The sequence below is a fragment of the Seriola dumerili genome, unplaced genomic scaffold, assembly GCF_002260705.1.
Source record: "Seriola dumerili isolate Sdu_G_001 unplaced genomic scaffold, Sdu_1.0 BDQW01000807.1, whole genome shotgun sequence".
Classification (NCBI taxonomy): Eukaryota; Metazoa; Chordata; class Actinopteri; order Carangiformes; family Carangidae; genus Seriola; species Seriola dumerili.
In genome coordinates, this window is record NW_019175062.1 from 1,776,013 (window position 1) to 1,801,456 (window position 25,444).

At 41.9% G+C, this 25,444-nt stretch overlaps 1 protein-coding gene across 1 annotated transcript; it reads right to left on the minus strand.

The window, feature by feature from the left end:
• Nucleotides 1–8,524: 8,524 nt before the first annotated feature.
• On the minus strand, nt 8,525–24,793 carry rfng (RFNG O-fucosylpeptide 3-beta-N-acetylglucosaminyltransferase). Its single transcript, XM_022766064.1, has 9 exons — nt 24,433–24,793; nt 21,088–21,654; nt 15,139–15,187; nt 14,760–14,862; nt 14,454–14,607; nt 14,210–14,295; nt 13,724–13,889; nt 13,171–13,256; nt 8,525–11,394 (listed from the first exon to the last, which is right to left on the minus strand). Exons 2-9 carry the CDS (start codon nt 21,586–21,588, stop codon nt 11,319–11,321), a joined length of 1,221 nt encoding a protein of 406 aa, XP_022621785.1. The 5' UTR covers nt 21,589–21,654; nt 24,433–24,793; the 3' UTR covers nt 8,525–11,318.
• Nucleotides 24,794–25,444: the final 651 nt, after the last annotated feature.

A 25,444-nucleotide genomic window follows, 5' to 3' on the forward strand; every position in this document is an offset into this window, starting at 1 on the left:
CAAGAGAGCCTCGTGTTCCAGCTAATGTTGGACCTCTCTACACCATGATCTCACAGACTCCACAGACAGAACTATGGCCACAGAACTTGGTGAAACGACTCGACACAGTTTTTCAGACTGTTTGCTTCTCATCGTGAGGACCAGAGACTCAAAGCAGCGAGCACTTTTCAAACAAACAGCAAGTTCAAAACCTTATCAGTTTGGAGATTTGGTATGGATGGATGATCCCACTACACAGAGGAAAGAAACTAACCTTAACTGGGAACTGGGACCTTACAAAGTCATCTCATCAGATAATGAGGACTTGTATACACACTCTTGGATTTTGGAAACATCCTCAAGCTACACCACCATCACAAATTATTTCCACTATGATAGACTGAAAAGCCTGTATCGTTCCATTGGGCACCATCATTCAGCACCAGTGCACCACCTGTACCTCAACTGCCTAATATGAAGCTGTCCCGAGGTATACGTCATTATCTGGTTCGCCCCATTACACCCCTCGATCATCTGAAACCGAACAGGCTTCTTTGCTCCTGGCCGTCCCTCTGTTTCCCCTAATGCGAGACTTTTCAGGACGGATGTCACGAGTCCACCACCAAAGAACTACCCAGGCTCTGACACTGTTCCTGCCAGCATCTGCTGGGACCACACTCTGGTCCCACCAACGACCACCGTTTAGTGGACGGTATTGTTAGGAGACCAAGACCGGTTGTTGTGTGAGCAACCCCTCTTCTATTCCAAAGAACAACATATGGACTGTTTATTGAACATTTATTGGGACACCTGAACCATTTAAATTTGCTGATTATTGAGGGTTTACATAACAATATTGAAGAAAAGGATTTAAAAAAAAAAAAAAGACTGTAAATCGGGTTACCGTCATAGGAAACGAGGTCTCTTGCGGAGTCTCTCTCTCTGTAGGTGTTTCTTCTGAAGGGTTGTCAAGGTTAGTATAATGGTTGTTGGCCTCGTCCACCATCAGGAGTGAGGCTCAGTTGTACACGAGAGCTGTGGTTGTCTGAATAAGCCACTGTCGTGTGTTCCTTGTTCGCTGGACGTTATTGCAAGAGCACCTCACTTTTCACACTTGTCCACATTCAGGGTGATCAGTGCTTTTTCCAGTCTTTGTAGCACAGCGTCTAGTCAAGCATCATACTGTCCTTAGTCCCGCCCCAAATCAACTGGTAATCAACGTGGGAGACCACACCTTCCAGCCCCTCTGTGACTTCAGCCATCATGCACTGGAAGTGTCCAGATGCAAAAACTGTCACAATCCATTCCGGTCTCCTGCCTGTTTTTCCAAATCACCTGCACCCAGTAATTTTCTCCCACCTTCCACACCTGCTCCTCATCAGTAATAAAAGGTCAGGGTCCTTGCTTTTATCATTTTCCTGTGACTGCAACAAGACATTCCAATCTGTGCACTCAAAACAGTCTTTTAGAGACTCACTGTAGCTTGATTTGAGGGTCTCCATGTCTTTTTGCCGTCAACACCGATGAGTAATCCTGGCATCAACATCTAAATACAAATGATCTGAAACATTTCAAACAACACTTATGAAATATGTTTTCTTGAAACAAAACAAAGAAAATCAAATTCACTATGTTGTGGCGAGAAGTGGTTGATCGAAAACAGAATCAGACAGTCAAGACACAGGTGTCAGAGCGGGGAGTCTCCTTAGTCTGTGGGCGTGGAGCTTTGCTTACACCTTCTAATTGGGACGGTGAGATTGCCACCGTGCCATGGGAGACAATTCTCCCCAGATACTCAGCTTGTATCTGACAGTATTGGAGCCTTCAGCCAATCTTTGCAGAACTTTCATCGAATCACGATGGCATTTTTCCAAAGTGGCTGAACAGATCAACATATCATCTACATATTGTATCAATGTACTGTTCAACATCAGACCTTCCAGGTCTTTCTGTAACATTAAGTTGAACATGTGTGGTGACCACGCAAATCCTTGTGGGAGGTGGGTGTAAGTGTACTGTTTACCTTTGTATGTGAATGTGAACTGGGATACTGGGACTCTTCGGCCAGTGGTATACTAAAAAAACGCAGAGCACAAATCAATTACTATGAAAAATGTTGCTTCAGGTGGCACATTTGTGAGCAACGTGTGGGGGTTATGCACTTCTGCTGGTAACTCTTTTACCACATTGTTTACCATTCTTAAATCATGAAGGGGGAGGTGAGTGACATACTTTGGATTTACACATGTGTAAGTTGCTACAGTGTCTACCAGCATAGGCGTCTGTTTGCTTTCTATATGAACCTGCAGCATTGGTTCTTCATCAGTTCCTATGATGACTGTTGGGAACTGACCCTCCCCGTTAGGATTCTCTGTGCAGCCCTAGTAACCAGAATTGGGCCTTGCCCATGGGTTCTCCGGGCCTCTAGCTCCACCCTGCTTGGACCGGCCGTGGCCATGCTGAAAGTCTCCACCAGCCCAGGGTTGCTGGCACTGATCAGCAAAATGTCCATAGTCACCACAGTTCCAACATCTCCCTGGACGTCCACTGCCACCACGTCCACCCCTTCTGTACATCCCCTGAGGTCGGTACGACCCCTGAGAGCGATTACCGGGATGTTGTCTGTCGGGTTGTTGCTGGTAGACGTTTACCACTGGTGGCGACTGAGCTTGGGGAGCTGCCAAAGCCGTCTGCGGTGGCTGCCTCTGTGGCTGTGGTGGCATAACATTCTGTGCCTCCACAACCATTACCTGTGCCTGTGACTTCATTTGGTGGTTCCTTTACCACCTGCATGTCTTTTGTTACCCCAACTGCAGCCTGTGGCTTTGCCTTGTTTTTCACTTACAGCTCACCCAGTTGCAGTTGAGCAATCTTTCTTTGGATCTTTTTATCTTGCTCGTGCATCCGTCTCTCATCTCTCTGGTATCTGTCCACCGCGTGTACCACATGATCACGAAATTGTTCGTGTGGCATGTAGGTCAGCCCTACCACGTCATCCAACCTGCTTTGGACAGGGGCTGGCAGAGCTTCTTTTACAATGTTAATGTGGTCAGCAACAGGATCTTCTATCTCTTCCTCTGTCTCATGTTTCCACTTCCTCATTTGGTACAGAATTGTCCTGTATTGTTCTGCTTCTTCCTTAAACATGTTTACATTTTTTATCTCCAATTTTCTCTTATCTTTCCTTTTCATGCTTTTGTCTTTTATTTTGTGATCTCTGATTCGCCTTTCTATATCCTCACACACTGTCACATCAAATGTGCCATCTTTAGGCCATGCAGAAGTTAATATTCTCCTACAACTATCAATAGCTTTGATTATCAGCCAAACATGATTGTTACTGTGTCCAAACTGTTCTTCAGTTTGATTGGAAGAGATGTTTCAGTGCAGCACAGCCCACTTTTCATGTTCACCTCATTTAACCCTTGATGGGTATGCTGACCGTCCACATGTCGAAGGCTACTTTGATGAGAATGCTGCATGGACAAATCATCCTTCAAAATTAAAGATATGTAGAGAAAATAAATGTACATTTATCACAAAGGATGGACAAGGAGTGACATTATACTTCATATTTATGAAGCAACTGCAGTTGATTCCACAAAATGAACTTTTAGACATTTCAGGCTTCAATGCATCAGTTCACTTCTTTAACCACTTTACAACAATTTACACAGAAGGAGCACAAGGATGCCACAGATCACAAAGGCTCCACCTCTTCACTCATCAAGGAAAAAGATGTGTTCCTTTCACTACTTCATGGTCAGACAGCAACAAATCACTACATCCATTGGAATCCATACATTGAGTTTTTAACATTCTGAATGTTCATATACTGGGAAGAATCACACTGCCTTTCAGTCATGTTACAAATATCACCAAATGTTGAGTCATGGTCTTACGGCTCCAGATGTGCTCATGTTATTTCATGGTGAAAGTAGTACAGCACGAACAGCACAGCTTACAGCTTATTATGACTTAGGTCTTCATTTTTGTCATGTCTGAGATCTGTAGCAGTCACTCTTTTGACAGCAAGCTATCCAGAATGTGATGGAATCTCTGTCAGTCTGACATTACACCTATCACACTGAGGTTTCACAAATGACAACTAGAGGTTGACAGAGGGATGCATATATATATATATATATATACACCCTGCCACGACTCCACAGAGCATCTGATCCTTAAAATAGAAATACTGCACTGTAGAAATCCTCCTTCACAAGTTTCCTACATCCACAGTATTAATTGTGTTATTTTATTCTATTGCCTATGTGCATTAAGTAATAACTAATGTGACCTACAGAATCTTTTAGTCAGTGTACAGCAGCTCAGCTGAGGATGAACCATGTGAAATGTGTCTTCAAGCAGACAGTTCGTCATGTCTGAATAATAAAGTTTCCAGTTATAAAGTAATGAATATTATTTTGACCGAGGGATTTGTCTGAATCTTAATTAGATCATTAATATTTCTGTATGGGATGTGTGGGTTTTATTTGACAGACCTTTAAGAGACTGACTCTTTGTGGTCCTGTAGTTCACAACTCACTTCACTGAAGCTTCATGATGCCATCTTGTGGACTGATAGTAGAAGTACATCAGCTGATGGCAGCTTCCTTTGCCTCACAACTGTCTGATTGCATTCAACTGACACTGATATGAGACAGAGAAGAAGAACCAATCAGTGGAGGAGCAGGTGAACTTTTTGCAGATGAAGGTAGAAAGTGTGTGTGAGCTAGTATGGATCAATGTGAGGACAGAGAGGAGGGAGCCCCTCCCTCTAAAACCACTCTGTGTGGGGAACCTGAGAGCCAGACCAGAGCTCAGAGGTGAGATGAAGATCTCTAACTGTCCGTCACTCACATCACTGTTCCATCATTATTCACACTCAAAACAATTTAAAAATCAGAGTTTTTGAGTGAATGTTTGCATCATGAAACAGCTGTTTTCCAACTCTCTCTGCTCAAACACATTTGATGCCAGATCAGATGAAGCCACAAAGTGGCTCCTTAATGAAAGCTATACAGCAGCTGTATATATCCTATATGTTGAGCTGAGCCTCTTTCTCTTTGCTCTGCAGTTTCTCTGGCTTCATCTGAACAAATAAAAATGTCCCAGCGGGTTTGATGGAGCTCAGGATTCATCTAGAGGACATCTGCTTTATTCCACATGATTTGACTGATAACAGTGAATCTGATCTGTTTGAAGTGTAGAAAAGAATTTCATTTATCATGAGATCCTGATCCATCCTGTGACTGTAATGAGATGATTTCTATCATAAATCATTCATCCAGTCACTGCTGCTGTGCTACCTGTGTAAAACTGGTCACAGCCTCATTCTTAAAGCGTACTGTGGAGTTTTCTTGTAAACAAACACAAGTTGTGTTTCTCAGCTGAACTCACTGTGTTTAAGTGAGTTCTAATAAATGTGTTGTTATGTGTCTTCCATTGTTGATGTTTAAACCACAAATTGTTTACAGCTGCAGCTATGTTGAAATTGTGCTGCGTGAAGTCTTGAGTAATGACTAAAAAGTGTTTTGTGAGGTCATCGTGACCTTGACCTTTGACCGTCAAAATCTAATCAGTTTGTCCTTGAGATCAAGTGAATGTTTGGACCAGTTTGAAGAAATTACCTCAAGGTGTTATGGAGCCATTGCATTCACAAGGTGAAAGCCGTGTTTTGTGAGGTCACTGTGACCTTGACCTTTGACTCTCAAAATCTAATAAATTCATCCTTAAGTCTATATGAACTTTGGGCCACATTTGAAGGGATTTCCTGGAGGAGTTCTCGAGATATTGCATTCACAAGTCCAAAATCATGTTTTGTGAGGCCACCTTGACCTTTGACATTTGACCTTTGGCCCCCACATCTAATCAGTTCATCCTTGATTCATAGTGAATGTTTGTGCCACATTTGAAGAAGTTCTAATAAGGCGTTACTGAGATGTCGTGTCCATGAGAGTGAGATGGACACGGACTGTGGCTGTCACCGGCACAGAGGAATAAAAACAGCTCCATCGATGAGAAACTCCACAGTAACCTTTGAGCTGCAGACACTCATATTGTTTCCACCGCCGTGTGATGGAAACAATCCTCCATTCAAACACATCAGTACTGACTTACACCAGAACTGATATCAAATGGAGAATACACATGATGAAGTATCCCCAGCTCTGTATCATTACAATTTGAAGACTCCACTTCCTTTTTCTCTGTGGTGAATGTACACACACAATGTGTACACACACACATACAAGCCTCCATTTGAACACAGTAATAAAACCATCTGTGTATAAGAACCATGTAATGTCCATGTGTGCATGCCGACAGAGAACGTGCTGGTCCCACTTCTGGTCCGGTTCCTCAGTGTCTCTGTATTGAGTGTTGACTGTTGAACAGATAGTTCTGTCTGTCATTTTCAGATTCATTAATTAAATCAGTTTATTTATCAATTTCTTTCTTTTATTCTAAATTATTCTTATAAACGTCTTCTTCCTTAAAGATGGAAGCTACAGTTAATACAAGATAAACATGTTGTTGACATGTTGCAGCCTCACTGTGAGTGTCAGTGTTTTGTCTTTCTGTGAATCTGAGGATGACTGAGCTGATTCAGTTCAAACTAAAACCCTGTCACAGTTTGTTTGAAAGGTCTGAGAAAAGACAAAGAGTCAGTGTTCTTTTGGTCTCACTTGAACTTCAGGATTAACCTTTACAGATACACATAATAGATACTGTCCATAATGTGATCTTCTGCACATCCCCTAATCAATACCTTTGGGAAATGCTGCCCCCTGTGGATGTGGAGCAAGTAGCATGACCTCACACATTATACCTTTTAAAAAACACAGGTGACTCAAATCAATGGAGAGTGAGACGAAAGTAAAATGAAACCATTAAAATAAAAGTGTAATGCGTGAGAACTTTACTTTGAGGAGAACAAGGCACTTTGTGAATGAACTGGTCACCTGTAGGTTCAGATTAAGTGTTGTGCATGAATGCATTCAATGAATGGCATTCATTGAACACATAATATATATATATATGTAAATCAGAAATAAAACAACTATAGGAGGGACACCTCACTGCTGGATACAGAACCATCTATCTCTAGGGTTGATTTGGCTGATCAGGCTGGCTATGCAGGTGTCCCCTTCGCCGCCGCCGCCCCCCCCCCTGTCGGTCCACAGGTGTCTGCGCCAGGTGGAGGAAGATGAGATGTGACCCCAGCTGACTACCACCTTTTTATATGACAGTAGCTGCGCTCCCCAGCTCCACCGTCCAAACAAGCTCCAGATGATTTTTACCACCTGGCTTCAGCAAAGTTTGTGACGTCATGATGGAACGCCTGATAAACCCTTATCCAGATGCAGCAGCTGTACCGACATTCAGTGACATGAAACGTTGTAGTTGCACAAACCTTAGATCCACCTGACCCCCCACCCCCCAACATATAACTGATCAGAGTTCATATTGATCTGATCAAAGTTCCATATTTCCAAGGGCCAGTCTCGTGACTTTGTGATGTCACAGGTGATGTCACCAGTTCTCCTGAACCGACATTGTTAAATAGGACCCGGGGCTGCCTTCAGTGTCATCCCGCACTCCCACAGAGGAGACGTGGAAAGCTCTGGTGGTTGGGGGGGCGCTGGGATCAGGGAAGGAAGCCTTAGACTCATGGTCCACTGACAGCCGTGGACGCTTGTAGTTGGAGGCCCTCATGCTGAGCAGCTTAAGCAGTTGCTTCGTGCTTGTGGGGAAGCATTGAGACCTCATCGACCCCCGGCTGTCAGTGGGGGCCTCAGCACGAGCCTGAAGCTCGTGTCTGGAGGCTTGTCCGTTCCCTCGGAGCTCCGGCTCGCTTTTCAGTGCTGCCGGTCTCCAGTCTCAGACGTGATCTGGATCAGAGCCTTCACGGGTTCTCTGTGGGAGCTTGTGGGGGGCAGCCCGTCGGATGCACCGGGACATCTCCCGGTGTCCTCAGGGTTGCTTTGGCCAGCGCAGAAGCACAGGCTCGAGGCTAAAGGCTTGTGCTCTGTGCTGAGGTCCAGTGGTGGGAGGACCGGGTCATTTCCTGGTGGTCTGAGGGTCCATTTGGTGATGTTAAATGCCCTCACAAGGATGATTTCAAACCAAAATTTGTCCACACAACCATAGAAAGAAAGAAAGACACACACACACACACGCACAAATATGGATACACATACAGCCAGTTTGTGATATATGAATGAAAACACTACACCATTGTTGTCCACCAACTTCATTAGATCACACATGTATACCAGTGTTAGCGCAGTGAGCTCATCAGCGTTACGGGGTTTATCTGATTACACAGGGAGTTCCAAGGAGGAGGCGTTGAACTAACTCCTATAAATCTGACAGATATTTCATTCCAGTTACACATGAAGTCATTAACTGTGCAATGACATGCTGCAGTAGTGATGTGTTGTTCTGTTCTGTGACCCAAAGAAAACAGATGCAAGCATCAACGATGCCAATATGGCGGCAACTTTACAATGAAACAGTAAAACACTTAAGAATGCAGAAAGTTTTATTCCTGGAACAACATAATACATCAGTGGTAAACAGTTTACAAAAGCACTTCTCTCCCTCAGTCTCGCCCACTGACCTGCAGTGAGACACAAGCTCTGGAGTTTGGATTTTAGTCTTGTGTGCAAATACTTACACAAATACTTTTGACAGGCAGAAATACTGACAGGGCTTGTGTAACCTGAGTGGGTGGAGCCAGGGAATATAAGAAGGAACAGAGGTGTGGAACTAAAGTAATGGCTTCCTTTCTCCATTTTCTCATGAGCATGTTGGGGGGGGGGGGTCAGCAAATTAGCTGGTGTATCTCTTATTACGATCAATCCTGAGGGGCGTCTTCTAGAGAGGAGAAATATCAGACCATTCAATTATAGTTTTATTCTGACAGGCAGGGACATCCAGCCACTTTTATGATATTATCATGAACCACAGGGAGATTTTGAACTCATGGTAGTGCTGAAAAAAAGGTCGGATCACCAAAATGATTAGAAACCATCCTCTAAGGACCCTGCATATCAAATTTCATGGGCAATGCCATTGACATGTTTTTTGGCTCCACCCACTTAAGTCAAAAGGTGCGGTCAGACCAAAATTGATTCACTCTCATTCAGGTAAATGATTTGTTTATATTCTTGTTCTTCAAACTGCAAGGTGAAAGAATACAAGCAGCATAGAGGGCGAGAAGCTGCTTGGTTGCGTTGAGTGTGTGGACATTTTATTTTTGGTCTGACTGCTTCGTAACTCCAACCAACAACCTGCTCTGCCTTTAAGAAGAATATTTAGAGCTACAACTACAACCTATGAAAAAGCAGGATATGCAAGAGCAAACAAACCAACAAAAAAAGACATAAACTCATATTCACACCAACACTGTAATGTGTAATTACAGTCAGTAACATAAAGGAAATGACACGATCAGAGAAGTGCAAAACTGTCAACATGGGCCTGTGAGAAAAAGGCTAATACGAGCAGAATGGCTGAGGGCGAGAGGGCGTCTGAACAATTACAACAGACTGAAATAAATGCACCCACACAGCATAAAAACTCTGTCAACTGCTCAAACATAATTTCATTTCTCATCTGATCATATCAAGCGTCAGTTCAGTTCATGTTAAAACATCAATACATCTTGATCAGCTCTTTAAAAGTACCTCATCACAAAGAAACTACCGTGATTTTACGTTGACTTTGGGCTCTCAGGTCAACAGCAACAGAACAAGGAGATGAAATGAACTTCTAAACATTAGTCAGTGGTTTGCTGGTGAGGAGGCCACTCAGGGTTATGATAATACTGTGGGTCCTTCACATACTGTAGCCTTTGCCTGAAGTGGTTCTCCATTTATTTGAAGGAGCATCGAGTTTAGTCATTTGAACAATTTTTTCTCATTGGTTAAGATAATGTAAGTGTCATACTTCAGAGCATAAGATGGTTCCTTCATCATCGTGCAGAACCACAGGATAGGGTTGCTACTTCTATGGCCTTGCTCAATAACCTGCACAGTTTGATACTCTGCTGGTAAAGTCAAACCATAGTAGTCCCATGTAGGTTTGTTTCCATGAGCAATCTCCTTCAGTAAACCTACAACTGCCAGATTAAAAATACCCTCTTGATTTGTCCACGTCAGCCTGCTGAAGGCTTTAACTTGCTTTATAAAAGTATTGCATCATGGCCAATATGGAGAGAACGGATGATTACAGTGACCCATAACTAATTCACTTCAGTCTTCCCTACTTCCCTAATACTACATTGATCACTTGGGATTCTTGGGTCCATCCACTGTGGTTTTACTTACCAATCAAGTAGCAAAATGTGCTGAGGTACTATATATGAAGTGAAATAATAATTCTATTCATTTTTTCTGTATACTGTAAAAGGTGACTGGCCATCCGAATGCTTGCACTCGGATGGGCATTAAATTGTAATGGTGGAATCAGTGGTAAAAAAAAAAAAACTATCTGTATAACTTACATAACTTCAGGAGAGAAGTGAACTGTCAGTCCCAAAGAGCTCTGAGATACCAAACCTCCAGTCACAGTGAGCTCCAGATTCTGCTGCTACACAACTAATAGTGTAGTGGACCTGAAGGTTGAACTCTGTAGAACCTGTGGATTCAAGTCAGCAGCTTCAATCGGTTTCCTTCTAGGTTTGGGATCAACGAAGAAACTAGTCTTTTTTAGAGTTGGTTCCTGACTGCAAGAGCAAAGTGTTCTGAATATTCTCTAATGCTTCATTTACACCTTGTCAACATGAACGGCAAAATCTCACATTATTAAACACCTGTCGCCTGTCTCAGAGTAACACTGTGTAAACACAGTTAAGTAATTCAGCTAGTAGGCTGATGTGACTGCTGTTTCCCACTGGGAAAATGATCTGAATGACATAACATAGCATTATTTCACAGCTCAGAGTCTTCTCTATAGCAATGACTGCTCATAGAAAGTGTAGCATTTAGTGCCATGTCACACTGGCAACTGAGGAAAAATCTCAACTAATCAAGAATTAATGGAAAAATGCCTACACTCTCAAAAGCTCATTTATACTGGGAAAAATGTAGCTCCAGTCGATTGAGCTTCACCCACTTTCATGCTGTGTTCTTTGGCTCCACCCATTAGGGGTTCACTTAATGAGTAAGATCAGTTCTATCTGAGAGGTGTAAGAAAGCATGAAGCATGAGGTGAGGCTGCTTTGGATAAAGGCAGACACTTCACGTAGCTTGACCTAGACATGGCAGAGTGAGGCAGTGGGATAAAGGCTCAGCAGGTGTCAGTGCTGCAGGAGAAAAACACAGGGGCTTTCAGTTTTTGTGGCGAGGTTTGCGCCTTGGACACCAGTCAGTATCTGGATACAGGAGGCAGTGGACTGTCTTAAACCTGCGGGACGAAAAGAGACAAGAGTCAGGGAAAAGAGCAAGTGTTCAGTGTGCGCCACAATAATGTCATGTAATATCATATCGCATCTCATGTTTCAAAGATGTGCCAATCAGGATTTCATCACCAGTTGCTTCGTTGTACTGCTCCACACTACACACTTCAAGTAGAGTATATGACCAAACCTATGTGGACACATCTCTTTTGGTCTGGACCTGTTTTCTCTATGCAGGCGATTCCTAATGCTCCAGCACAGTACAACACAGTTTTCCCAGTTTGGTGTGCAAAGTGTAACTGGTCTGCAGACAGCCCTGATCTCAACTCCATCCAGCACCTTTGGGATGAAATGGAACGACTGTACTCCAGGTCTTACCAGGGGCTGACTCACAAATGCTCCTAAGGATGAAATGGAGTAGGGCCACTAAACAATTAACTGAAATATTATTGAAATCACAATATGGCCAAGTGCAATATCCAAATCACAGGAGCTGCACTACTTTTTGATAAAAGGTAAAATGTGTCACAACAGACCATAAATGAAGCGTTATGATGCTACTGAGAAGCCCCATCCTACAATCATAATCTCCACATGTAAAGGAACATGTGTGTTTGGTTCAAGCCTCAACAAAAATCGCATCTTTATATTTTTTTTTTCAGTGAAAGTGAAATCCAAAAAAGACCTTTCCAACTGAAATCATGACTCATATCCACTCGCGATAAGATTTTTTTCAGCCCTAAAATGGAGCATATCCCTGTAGCCAGGTTCCAAAATATGGAGAAGAGCAGATGACATGTTCAGATGTCCAGATACTGGTCATATAGTGCACATAGGCAAACAGACATAAGATATGTGATAAATAGCTCTTACAAATATAATACAAATATAGTGCCACATTACCATTAATATAAGCTGTGATCACACGGCTGTGATCAGACCACTGCTGATATGCATGCTACAAGAGGTTGAACTCCACCTAAGAAATATTGCCAGAGTGCACCTGTTTTTAACTCAACAAGATGCTATGAAGCTTATCCATGCTTTTATTTCAGGTAGATTGGAAACTGTAACACTCTTTTTACTGGTCTTCAGAAAAAGTAAATTGAGAAACTACAGCTAATTCAGAATCTGCTGCTTGACTTTTAAAGAAAACAAGGAGGAGAGAGCAGATTACTGCTGTACTGGCTGCACTACATTGGCTCCCTGTATCTTTCAGAAATGATTTTAGTAAAAGGACTACTACTTGTTACTTGTATACAAAGCTCTTAATGGATTGGCACCTTCTTACATCACTGATTGTCTGTCGTTCTATGTCCCTAAATGAACCCTTAGATCATCTACAGCTTCTAAATGTTCCAAATGTTCCCCAAAATAAAACTGGGGAAGCCCTTCACCCACTATGCACCTAAATTGTGGAACACCCTACCAAGAAATATTAGAGGTGGACTCAGTGAACAGAGGATAGAGTTTTTTTCTTTGTTTTTTAAAAAAATGTTTTTGTCTTAAATGTTTTCCCTGTTTTAACTGCCTTTCTCTTTTATATTTGTCAAAACACTTGGAGCTACATCCTGTGCATGAAAAGTGCTAAATAAAGAAAAAGTTATTACTATATTATTATTATTAATTCATTTTTAATAAAAGGCCATATTTGGCTTAGTGTACCAGTGTGACCACAGTCTGAACCGTCTGTGATAATAAATGTTGAAAAGAGCCATTTGATCCTGCAGTGTGTGGAGGAGCAATAAGTACACATGAACTTGTTTTGTTACCGATGTGTTTACCTTGTCGGGTCTTCAGCCAGTGAAAAGCCTCCAACAATGCTGACCACATTCCTTCTGTTCTCAAAGCCTCCATAGCTGAGAGTCACCTGTGGCAGAGCAAACGGACAACATACTTGTTCTGACTTCACTGCAGATAGCAAAGACACAACCAAAACATTTGGATGCTAATATGAGACCGATGTTTTCATGTGAAAGTGCCAGTATTCAGTTTACTGTTTTTTATTGTACAGCATTTAATAATATTTTTAAGTTAGCATGTTTTAACTGGAAAATGTCTTTCACGTCTCACTATACTGCAGACACTAAATGTCGAATATCAACAAGATTTATAAGGTGTAAGCAGCTGCAACACTTTTTCAATAATGTTGAAAATAAAATGACCTCTGTCTTTTCACTGATTTAAATGTGGAAACTGGGGCTGATCATCAGACTTGCTTGACCTGAGCAATGACTCGACTTGTCTCGCTTGATTTGCATCACAGTAACTTGGGACTTGCACACGTGTGACCTGCTTCCACCTCTGCAAAACACACATAAGCTCACACACACATACCTGCTCCAGCACAGAGTCAGTGGGCAGCTTCTGCAGGTTCTCCAGGTGAGAATGGAAGAGGTGTGTGTGTGTTAGGGTGACCTCCAGCAGCGCCTCGATGATGTAGCCGATGGTGCAGTCGTCTGGGAGTCGGATCTTCTCCGCCGTGCTGATGAAATTCCCCAAACTGAAACCGCGAGACATCAAAGTGTGTTTTCAGCGTAACAGCCCAAACTCTATTAGTTCCTGACTGTGCCTGGACTAGCTGCCTACAGCAACTCCAGCCACATTCTCTGAGGGTTATCTGAATAGATTTTTATCATTCTTTAGCTATTCAGATTTACATTGTTCTTACTGGACATAAAAATATTGGTTTTCTACCACAAAATGCAGCAAAGTGCGAGCAAAGTGAAAAAAAGTCAAGTGCAGAGTGTGAGTACTCTGGCCTCAGAAGCTCAGATAACTTGAATTACTGTAGTTCAAAGACCGGGAGAATCCATGACCTACCTGGCCCATGGGCTCATTTTCAGAGCCAGACCTCTGCTGATACAGAACCCTGCTCCACCTGTGGCAAACCAGAACTTAACAGACACCTGGAATGAGACAAAAACAGGCAGATCAGGGGCTGTTTGATGTGTTAAAAAAAACAAACATTTATTAACCAGGTTCCTGAAGGGACACTCTAGTGCTTGCTGATATATTTGTCAATGACTGGAGCCAGGAAATTTTGATATGTTGTAAGTTGACTGACTGATCCGTCACTCTTGACTCTCTCTGCAGCTTCTATAGGGTGATCCAGACTGGGCCGGCCCAGGTACACATCCTGGCTGTGGTGGTAGGAGGAGAGCATCTGCAGCAGGCTGGGCAGAATCACGTAGTTATCATCGTCCACATGACAGAACCACCTGTAATACACACACACACACACAGGTATGCACAGTCAGAATTGTACATTAGTCTGTATGTAAAAAGGTGTAATTGTGTCAGCTCCTAGAATATCTCTGGTTAATTAATTGTTGACTGTTTTCAGATCAGACGCAGGTCACGTCTCACTCACTTTTTCTGAGACTCGATGAATTTGTCGTACTCCACCGACATCTTGCAGCACAGAGCCTGACGAGTGTGAGCTGCTGAGCAGTTAGTGTTGATGATGTTGGCTCCTGTGAAAGAAAGGGCAGAGGACAGTTCAGTTCCATGCTGTTGTCTACAGTATATTACTGCACCTACACCTGTATACTTTGCTGGTTGCACATTATTCTTACGAACATAAATGAACCAAAGTGCTGCAATCTCAGAGTTATTAGAATAATAAAAAAATGTTTTTTTATGCTTTTTGCACATACATGACCGATCTCTTTTCTATTCCACATTGTTGCGAAACAGTGCTGTTAATTCTTTGATTGTGTGTTTCCAATGAGAGCAGTCGGCCATCTTACCTGTTCTCATTCGCAGCTCTTTGTCCTCACCGTCAGTGAACATGTAGGTCTGAAACATACAGAGACACACTGTTGGTGCAAGGTCACACACACACACATATTTATTCATGCTCTTCTACTAGGGCACGATGAAGTGCTCCTTTGTTTTCTCTTGTAAAAAGACAGAGCAAACACCGACACACAAATACACAACAGTGCCAGATACAGCTGAAATAAAAGAAGTAGATGAAGAGCACTCAATGTGTAAATTGAACACATTTTTACCACAATGAGTGAGGGACTCAGTTAGAATTTTACTGAAATAAAATATTCAAGTATATACAACTGCTTCTGTTCATCTTTCCTTTTTATTTCAAGTCTAAGTTAAAGCTCCATATCTTCCTCTTCTCCTGTGTTTTATTTGAAGCATTGATCCATAAGAAGATATATTTGTGATTTGAAGAACCAAAAACCATCTCAGTGTAGTTTTACATCTCCTCTCTCAGGCTTCTCTCTATAAAAATAAAAAATATAGCAGATTTCAGGTAAACACTCAGAGAAACCAAATCCTGCAAGGTTGGATGGTGGGTCCAGGTGGGTGGGGCTTGTGGCGTGGCTGAGACCAGTGACTGCTTTGTTGTGACATCACAAAGTTCCAGAAGTCCTGACGGCTGGTTTTAAGGCTCAGTTTCTGAATACAGGCTGTGTGCATTTCTCTGTGGACTGAGGCTTTGATACTTTCACAGTATTAATACAGAACCTAGACCTGATCTATAATCAAACAACACATGGACATCTACCTTTATACTATATGGACCTTTAATATAGTAGTTAATTATGTTATTAGTTACACTTGTGTTTGAAAAGTCGATATGTCTGCTGAAATAAAGGTTTTTTTCTCTCTCTTGTCACATAACAAAACCATCCAACAAGAAAAATCAAATACATGCAAGCACACATTCCTGATGGATTGATATGTAACATAAATGCTGCATGTCTACTGTTTACCTCACAGCCTTCAAAGTGAATGATAGAATTATTGTTGCAATGATTCATTTCCAGAGGAGATCAAACCCAGGCTCACAGTATAATAAATCTCTCTGCAGTGTTTTGGGGCTTGATAAACATTCAAAGTCATGGATCCGTTATTCAAACTGCACTTTCTGGGTCATATTTCATGTCTCACAGGAATCTGAAACAACACCCTCCACCCCCTACTCCTCCATCAATGCAGTCCCTTGCAGCATTTTAATGCATATCTGTTTTTGCCCACTAAGACATGAAATGCCCTGCAAGGGGGGATAACGTTAACTGCTTTATGTAAGGGACTTGGATGTGTTTCACAGCTTCATTGCTGCCATATTACATCACCCCAGCTCTTATTATACAAGAGCTACAACATGTGAACAGTCAGACATGACAGCATCAGTCACAGCTTTATAAAAAAAAAAACAGCTTTAAAACAGATTATTCCCAGATCACAGTTTATATGACAGCTTCTGACAGTGAAGCTGTTTTCCACTGACCTCTGAATGGACAGTTTGTGATATACAGTGTTTAGCAGGCAGAGAGACAGGCCTGCTCAGCCTCCTCAAAGCCCTGCAGGCAGCCTGTAACTTTCACACACCATCTAATGAGCCACAGGGTCGAAGGGGTCGTTGACCTTGGCCTTCTAATAAATAACCATCGCCTGTGTCTTTATGTGAAGATATCTTCTCCATACAGGACTATTACAGTGGAAGAGCTGACACATTTACACTAAATACAAATTAGTAAGAGCAGCTTTTAATTTTACAAGGAGCTGTTAACACAGGGTGGGCAGACTTTACTGACCTGAAAGCAGTAAAATAAGACAGCAAAAGAGTTAATGGTTGGTTAGGGCTGACAAGTAACACAGACCAGACTCCCAGACCTGGACTCAGAGACAGTACAAGCCAAGCTGGGGACACAACCTGAACTGGAACTTGTTTAGCATGAAAATAGGCTATATCACTTTGACTCAATATTAATGACACTTTACAAATTGCTGAGGACAATCCACTTGTCCATTTTGTCCATTATTCTGTTGTCAACTCTACATTCATTTATGTAAAACCTCTCCATTCTACAGGTCTAGTCAATTGCAAAACTAAATTTCAATGTGTGGCATCTGTAAAGGCTGATCCTCAGGTGCACCATATTAGTGGATTAATGGAAACCCTTCTGTATATACAGTATAAAGCCACACAGATGTAATGGAACAGAACAGTGAAAGCCTTAAACACTCTTGGACAATGCCACAGGACACTGTATGACTTCATTAATCTTGCATGTTGCATTAAAGCTTCATATTTTCCTCTTCTGTGTTTTATTTGAAGCATTGATCCACAAGAAGATATAATTGTGGTTTTAAGAACCAAAAACCATCTCAGTGTAGTTTTACATCTCCTCTCTCAGGTTTCTCTCTGGAGCTCAAATTAGCCAATCAGAAGAGAGGAAGCTCTGAGCCTCTCCTCTGATTGGCTGACTGTTTTCTGAGTGATCCTATAAAATATAGCAGATTTCAGGTAAAACACTCAGAGAAACCAAATCCTGCAAGGCTGGGTCCAGGTGGGCGGGGCTTGGGGCATGGCTGAGGGCGGTGACTGCTTTGTTGTGACATCACAAAGTTCCACAAGTCCTGACGGCTGGTTTTAAGGCTCAGTTTCTGAATACAGGCTGTGTGCATTTCTCTATGGACTGAGGCTTTGATACTTTCACAGTATTAATATAGAACCTGGACCTGACCAATGTGATTGACAAAGAGGGTGCTTGGTGGAGCTCACAGTTGTTAACTAGACAGTGAGTTATTTCAAGGGAACACATTCACTGACTGGAGACAAGGACATGGAGCAGAATATACTCCAGGAGAGTGGGGTTATATAAAAGCAATGGTGCTCTCTACATTTACTCAAAGGCCAGCAGTGGAAAGGCAGTCTGCAGTTGGTTAATGGTACAAATTGTGAGTCATAATTCAAACATCATCTCAAATGTGGCGATTGTGGTGATTCTATTGACACGAATAGATTCTGGTGGGGTATTTTGCTGTTAAAAATACTGGCGTGATCAGACCTAACATTCCTTCTGCCTTCCTTGTAGGAAAATTTGCACTTTTACCATTTTTTTTTAGTACTCCCCTCTGTAGCTCGACCCTACAGCTTGAGTCTGTTGTGAAAAATGTTTGCTGGAGCCACCTCAAAATGGCAGTTCAGTCTGATTTAAGGCTTATAATGAAACAGAACAAGTGGAAACGTCTGTGCTGGTGTGCACAAAAGTTGTTTTGTATATGCACTTGTTTTGATAAATTACACACTTTAAAGACTTTAAGGCTGAGCTCACAGTCCATTCTTGACCTTGGAAACAGAAGTTTTGAACTTTAGCATGTGGTCTTCATCTGCGTACAGACTTTGCTCACTTGTCATGGAGCTGGAGTTAAAACTGTCATATTGGAAGAGTCGGAGCTGGAATAAGTGATGGGTGTGTATGATGGTGAGTGGGGCATAGCAAAGTGTTTCAGCTCAGGTCTTCCAGTTTCAGGTTGCTGTGAAATCCCCCCCCCCAGAGACCCGGGCAAACACTGCACCGATGGAACACTCACTTGGATTTTAAGTATAGGGTCTTATCCAGAATGCAGAGCAATGTAAAGTGTAGGATAACCCCGATAAACAACTTGAGCTGAGGGAGGGGACTGTGAGTAACAACATTTATTTTCTTCTAAACATCCTGTGGTTCCTGTAAATGTCAGTGAGGACAAACTTTAACCGCATCAGTTTGGAATCTCTGGTGGTGACAAGGCAACACCCTGAAAATTATCTGAACAAGATATGCAGGGTGCACCCAGGCAGGAGCCAAAGCTATTAGCACACACGTCACCACTGTACCCAAATCCAATTAAACACTGGTGGATCCACGGCTCCGAACGTTACGTCCCCGTGTCAGTATGCAGCTGACAGCTTTAATGATCACAACTCATCAGTTATTATAGAGGACTTTTAGTTCATGGACAACACCCTCACAGTTATAATGGATGGTTCAGCTCTTTGATCAGAGGACATCCCCATTTGTCCCGTTTTTATTGAAATTTCAGAAGCATAAGTTCATTGAAAGCAACTTTTTTTATGGATGAAGAAGTTGGTGAACTTTCCTGCAGCAGTGGAGGTAAATGAAGCCTCGACAGTTAATGCGAACAGCTCCTACAACCTTCTGTCTGTACAGAGACAGTGTTGGAACAAACTGTGTCACTACACTCTCTGATGCATTATCAGGACAAACACCGTACTGCAGGAAGTAGGACTGTATATTACTGTCAGAACAGTAAGAACAAGACAAGTAGCAGAGGAAGACAGACTGGTTCATCCTACCCCGAGATAATGAGCCACAACATTAGACAATGACGACCTGAACCCCACAGAGCTGGTGTAGGATGGACTGAAAGCAAAGCAACCTGCAAGTGACACACATTAGTGGGGAACAGAGTTGGGACCAACTTTCTGAACAATGTTTTCCATTGTAGAAAGAACTTCACGAGTGAGTTTGGCAGCTGCATGAGTCCAAATTTTAGATTAAATAAAGTTCAACTGGAAAAATTGAGGTGTTCTAAAACTTTGGGACCAATACAACAGTCAGTGTGTGTGTGTGTGTGTGTTCCACACTAAAAGAAGAGTCACTCTGCTTTTTCCACCACTGCAGTCTGCAAAACATGCAGCAGTATCACAACATGTGCCAGCAGCACTTTCACAAACCTCATTTGAGAAGGGGACATGCACGCTGATGGTTATTGGTCACCAGCCTTCTGTTGCCCTGTGTCCTCTTCACTAGTGTTTACCATGGCGCTGTGAGCTGCGTTATGTTATGGTCAGATAACTAGTGAGGCTCAAGTCTGTGGTCAGACTGTGTTGAGGTTATTCATTGTAGAAGATGGGTGGGTTGGGGTCAGGACTAAGGCTTGGTTCAGGTTAAAGTAAAGGGAAACAGAAAGCGATGAGGAGAAAGACCGCAACATAACACTGTCACAACAATCAACCCAAAGGATGTCATGTTATTAGCAATAGCAACTACCGCTACGTCCAAATCACATGTTCTAACTCCTCCTGGCTGAAAGCAAATGCTTATCTTGGAAGGTTGCACTTCCAGATTTTGACATATACTTCTTGTGTCTGTAAGTGAGTCACTTTGGATAAATGTGTCTGCTAAATGAATGTAATGTAGAGCAGATAGTGAAGCAGGGATTCTACCACTCAATCTATAGGGTTGTGGCGGGGGGGGGCTGATTTTGGGCAAGGTACACCCTGGACAGGTTGCCAGTCTATCACAGGGATGACATACAGTATAGAGACAAACAACGCTCACATTCACACCTACAGGTATTTTAGAATCACCAATTAACCTTTGGACCGTGGGAGGAAGCCGGAGTACTCAAAGAGAACTCATGCAGGCACAGGGGGAACATAGAAACACAGAAAGGCCCCAGGCTCTGGGTTCTAACCAAGAACCTTTTTGCTGTGAGGCGACAGTGCTAACCACTGTACATAGTGAATCTGTGAGTCATTGATTTTACAACGGCATGCACTCATCCATCCAGGTCATACAGTTTTTGTGAAAACCAAGATGGATGACTCTGACCTGAGGAGCATTTGAATGACACTCTACATGGACACCAGCTGAAACATGATCCTATGACTCTGTATGTTTAGTGTCACTGGTGTGAAACAGACGGAATGTTCTGGAGTATTTCTGATACAGTATCTAAAATAAAATCTGAAGAATCTTGATTAATAATAAAACTAATATTGGTGTTTTGTTTGATAAAATTATGAATTACTTAATTAAAATCGGGTCACTATTTGAGTCACTTTGTGTAACCGTTGTATTATAACAATGATCAGGCCTCCAGGACAGTCTAGCCCAGTTAACACTACATCCACAACAATCAATAACTCCAGCCCTGCTCACCTGTTCTTTTGCTTGGGAAACCCAGGTCTGAATCAGGAGCTCCAGTCTGGACTTGTGGTACTTCCTGGTAGTCTTCACAGCAATAAAAATGTCCTTCAACTCTAACGGGTCATGGGACTTAGACCCTGAAAGTCCACCACCAATCTTTCCTCCAGGGGGAGCCCCTCTTTCTTGGCTTTTTTTGGAGCCCACCTCACTCTTATCATTCCTGGTAACTTCAGTCTCTGTGGATCCCCCCTGGCCCACTGAGCTCCCATTCAGCCCTGTGGACAAATCAGTTTCGCCAGCGTGGACGGACACTGCTGGAACCCTGGTGTGGTGCGACGTTGTAGGTCTGATTTGGGGTCGGGGCTGAGGCAGGTCCACCTGGCGAGCTGGAGGCTGGAGGGCCGGGAGGAGCAGAAGCAGGAGGCCGCAGAATGCGAGGGAAAACAGGAAGCAGAACTTGCTGACACCCACTGAAGCTATGTGCATCCTGACTGGCCGATGGAGCAGGTTCATCAGCCTCCAGGGCTGCAGTCACTAACAGCACCACCCTGTCCCATCCTCACACCATCACATGGAAACCTGCACAGAGAGGAGGTTCAGCAGCATATTTAGAGGTGTGTTCATATTCTCTCTAAGTTTTTAACTGCAGCGCTTCAACTAAACAACTCGGTGTTTTTTCTTTTAGTCCCATTCCTCCCTACTAGAACCCAATGTGACCAAGTCTTGTTGTGTAGACCATTTTTTATTGAATAAAAACACAGCAAAGTATCATTCATTTTCCTGCTTCGCAATAAAAGCCTCTCACCTGCAAACCACAGATGATTTTTGTCAAGCAGCTACAAAAAAAATTGCATGCCTTTGGCTACTTCACAATAAAAGCCTCTCAACGATGTGCCTGTGGAAAGCTTGTGTGAAGCAGCAGCGGGAATTGTTTTAAGATCCAGCTACATTAGCCTTCAGTTGAAGAAAACTGCCCGACACTCGCTCATTTTTTATAATATATAAATAACTGGTTAATCATCCTATTCATTTATTAATCAAATGACAGAAAATGTACCAATAACAATTTTGAATTTGCTGCTTTTTACTCTTTTCTTTTTTTAATTGCTGTAATTGGAAATTTAGGATTTGGCCAGAAAAAAATCACAGACCCCAACCATCAGGCTTTAGTCATTCTTTTCCAAAAGCCAAAACTGAGAGAAAAAGATGACAGCTGGTGCTGGTGTGTTGTTGACCTTTGACTTCCCAAAAGGACAAGGATGGGGCAACGGAAGAGAGCACGAAGCAAAACATCATTATAATACAATGGAAAAAGTGAGTATAAACAAATGTATTTAGAATACTTTGTTCACATTCAAAGTTTGTAAGAGTTTCCATATTGAGTCAAAATCCCATCGTTATCCCAATGTAAAGGCAACAATCTACAGATATAGATGTAGTATATTCACTCATTCACAGCTAATAAAAAGGTGCTTATTTCCAGAACTGATCAAATGTTAATTTGATTGGTTTCTCAGCAACGACCCAACCTGCCAAAGCTTCATCTGAGACGACGCTTAAGATCGCTTCTGATTCACCACATACAGAGCTATTAACATTGGCTATGTACCAATAACTTCCAATGCTAAGCGACTGATTCACTATTGTGTAGTGGTGTTACATCTTGTAATTAAAGCCTTAACAACGTTTGAAACCCACTTTGAATTTTTTGAAAACCTTATTTTATTATGAAAGCAGGAGAGGGCCATTTCCTTGCTTTTTCCACATCTACACCACATTGGACCAGGTCAAGATGAAAAACCACTACACTTAAACTTGTCAAATCTGGACTGGATAGCCCAGACAAGCCAGAGACTCTTTAAACAGTTTCAGATTTTATTATATTTTTGAAAACAAACAAAATTGTGATTTCACTGCTTTTTCAAATCTACACATCCAGGTCAAGATCAAAAACAAGTATACTTGACTTGTCACATCTGGACTAGATTATAAACTGAAAAACAAAAAGGGCAGCAATGCTATGACTAGGAGCAAAAAAATATACTGTGTGGCAGATGACTATAGGCTACAGTATAAACTCTGGATAACCGGGTAATGAGGATCATATAAGGAGGGCAGACTGGGTTATCAGTAAGGGCAGAAACACAGTGAGGACAACGTGAGAAGAGCAGGGTCTGAAATGATGGCAGAAGTTAATGGAGAAACTAAATGAGATCAATTGAACGATTTTTCAAAAGAAATGATGATAATTGTGAGGATAAATATTGACAGAAAGCTTTTCATTAAAATGCCTTCATGTATAGACATATGTAGCAATGAAGAACAAGTGCACTAACGGCTGAAATATGGTCAAACACAGGCCACAGTGACGGCTTCAGCGAAGACAAGAATCAGTGACAGGCTGAACGTGGCCACTTAGAGGAAAGAAGAATCTGATGAGTAAATCAACCAATTTAAATCTATTAAGATGTGTGATTGTTTATCAAAAGCTTAATATAAGTTTTGTTTTTTTTACTTCTGTGTTGAAGTGAGAAAGAGGAGATCTTCATGTGATATAAAAAAAACAAAATGGAGAAACATGGACTTCAATGAATTTCTGGCCACAAAAGGACATGTCTCTGTGGCTGTATTAAAAAGCATTTATATTCCTATTTTTACATTTTCACAAATAGAACAAAAGGTTTTCGAGTCCCTGGCTTGTCTGGAACACTCTAGTTAAGATTTGACAAGTTCAAGTGGCGTAGTTTTGTATCAGGACCTGGTCCAGTGAGGTCCTCTAACACCTTTTCACAAGGTAGCTCAGCTATGTATGTGAAGTTTAACTTAGTTTAACAATCCATGTGGAAGTAAGGAAGCTTTGCAACAAATCTGCTTAGAGACCCTGATACTTCACTTTAATTGTTTAATGGCAACATTTAAGCTCACTCTAGTAATTTACCAAACAAAAAGCTTTGCTCTTTCAGTTAAGAATAAAATAAATTAAAATCAGCTCGTTTACAGGCATATGCCATATAATATATAAAATACATATAATTTACCAAGCAGTTTTCATTTTCTGTACACTTAGACGTTTACATTTTCTTGACGTTACTGCTTACAAATGTGTATAATTGGGGTAATTGTGTGAATCCCACGAAAACCCGGTAGAAAAACACGTTTTTAAGCAAACCTGTGCTGATTGAAAAGTTATATCTAGAACAACGTGAACAGTGTTTCGTATCAACCCCTGTCCCATTTACTCCCATGTTCTACGAGACGGGACAAAATAAGTCTATAAATGGAAAGATTTCCAATGGAGTTTGGCGTGGTGAGCCAGCCTTCGAAAGAGCAGCATTGGGGCTTCTCTGCAGCACTTACCGTGAGATATCAAAGGACGCATTCGGCTTATTTCTTCCAGTATGACGCCTTTATGTCAGTCGGGATACAGCTTTTACTGAAACACAACCAGCTTAGTGGAAAACCTCAAGTCGGACGGTGGTGAATGATAACAGCCACCGGATCTGCTACTCGACTCGTTGTCTTCCTTTTTGTCCCGACGTGACTTTAAATTAACAACAGCCCCGGTGCATTCTCTTCCGCCCTCGCGGATCAGGTCGCTGCTTTTGTTCAGGAAGTTATTCAGAAAACTGTCCAAACACAAGCTCATTGCCATTTGCAGCCGTCCTCCTCTAGTTAACTAAATATTCCACAAACTACTGAACTCAGCCCGGACAGCCGAGCCGAGCCGAGACAAACCAAGCCATAACAGTAACATTCATATTCCGATTAATCCTTTCAAAATAAAAGACCTGATCTAACCCTGAACATAGGTAAAGTGAGATGCGCTGAATGGGCACTAATGTAACTTTCAGAAAGGTAGAAATGGAGAGAAAAAACTATAGTAACTTTAATAATAATAGTAATATACAATACAAATACAAGTGAGAAATGTGATTTGATTAAATATTTGCTATGAATTCAAATTGTACCCATAGTGTGTTTACGTTAGTTTTGGTTACAAAATTGTAATTACATAACAAAATCATTCATAACAATTTGTTACCATTAGTTTCAGTGAGTCCCACTTACTTAACACTAATTTATTTCCCTGCTGCTTTTATAAGCTAATTACAGCCATTAACGCTTAAGCACAACTGATAACATTATACAGTTATATACAAATTACATGTCAGACAACTTGGAATGGTTATGGTTAATGTTGTTAAAGTGTAGTGCTTTTATTCTTAAAAATTGTGTACTTCCGGTATTGCTTTGGCTAAACTCTCGTTAACTTGACGCACCTCTCAGTCGCTGCTCTGTGGAAATGATTACTTGTTTCTACTTCTTTCACCTGCAGCTCAGCGTCCTCTGCCGGTCATTAATGATGCAG

Bases quoted from the DNA above. Each gene is read 5' to 3' on its own strand.
- rfng (XM_022766064.1), bottom strand. From the start codon at position 21,588: ATGAACCTGCTCCATCGGCCAGTCAGGATGCACATAGCTTCAGTGGGT. The intron at 14,608-14,759 runs GTGAGTGAGACG...TGTGTATTACAG, and splicing joins TTCATCGAGTCTCAGAAAAA to GTGGTTCTGTCATGTGGACG. The intron at 14,296-14,453 runs GTCAGTCAACTT...GTCTCATTCCAG, and splicing joins GAGTCAAGAGTGACGGATCA to GTGTCTGTTAAGTTCTGGTT.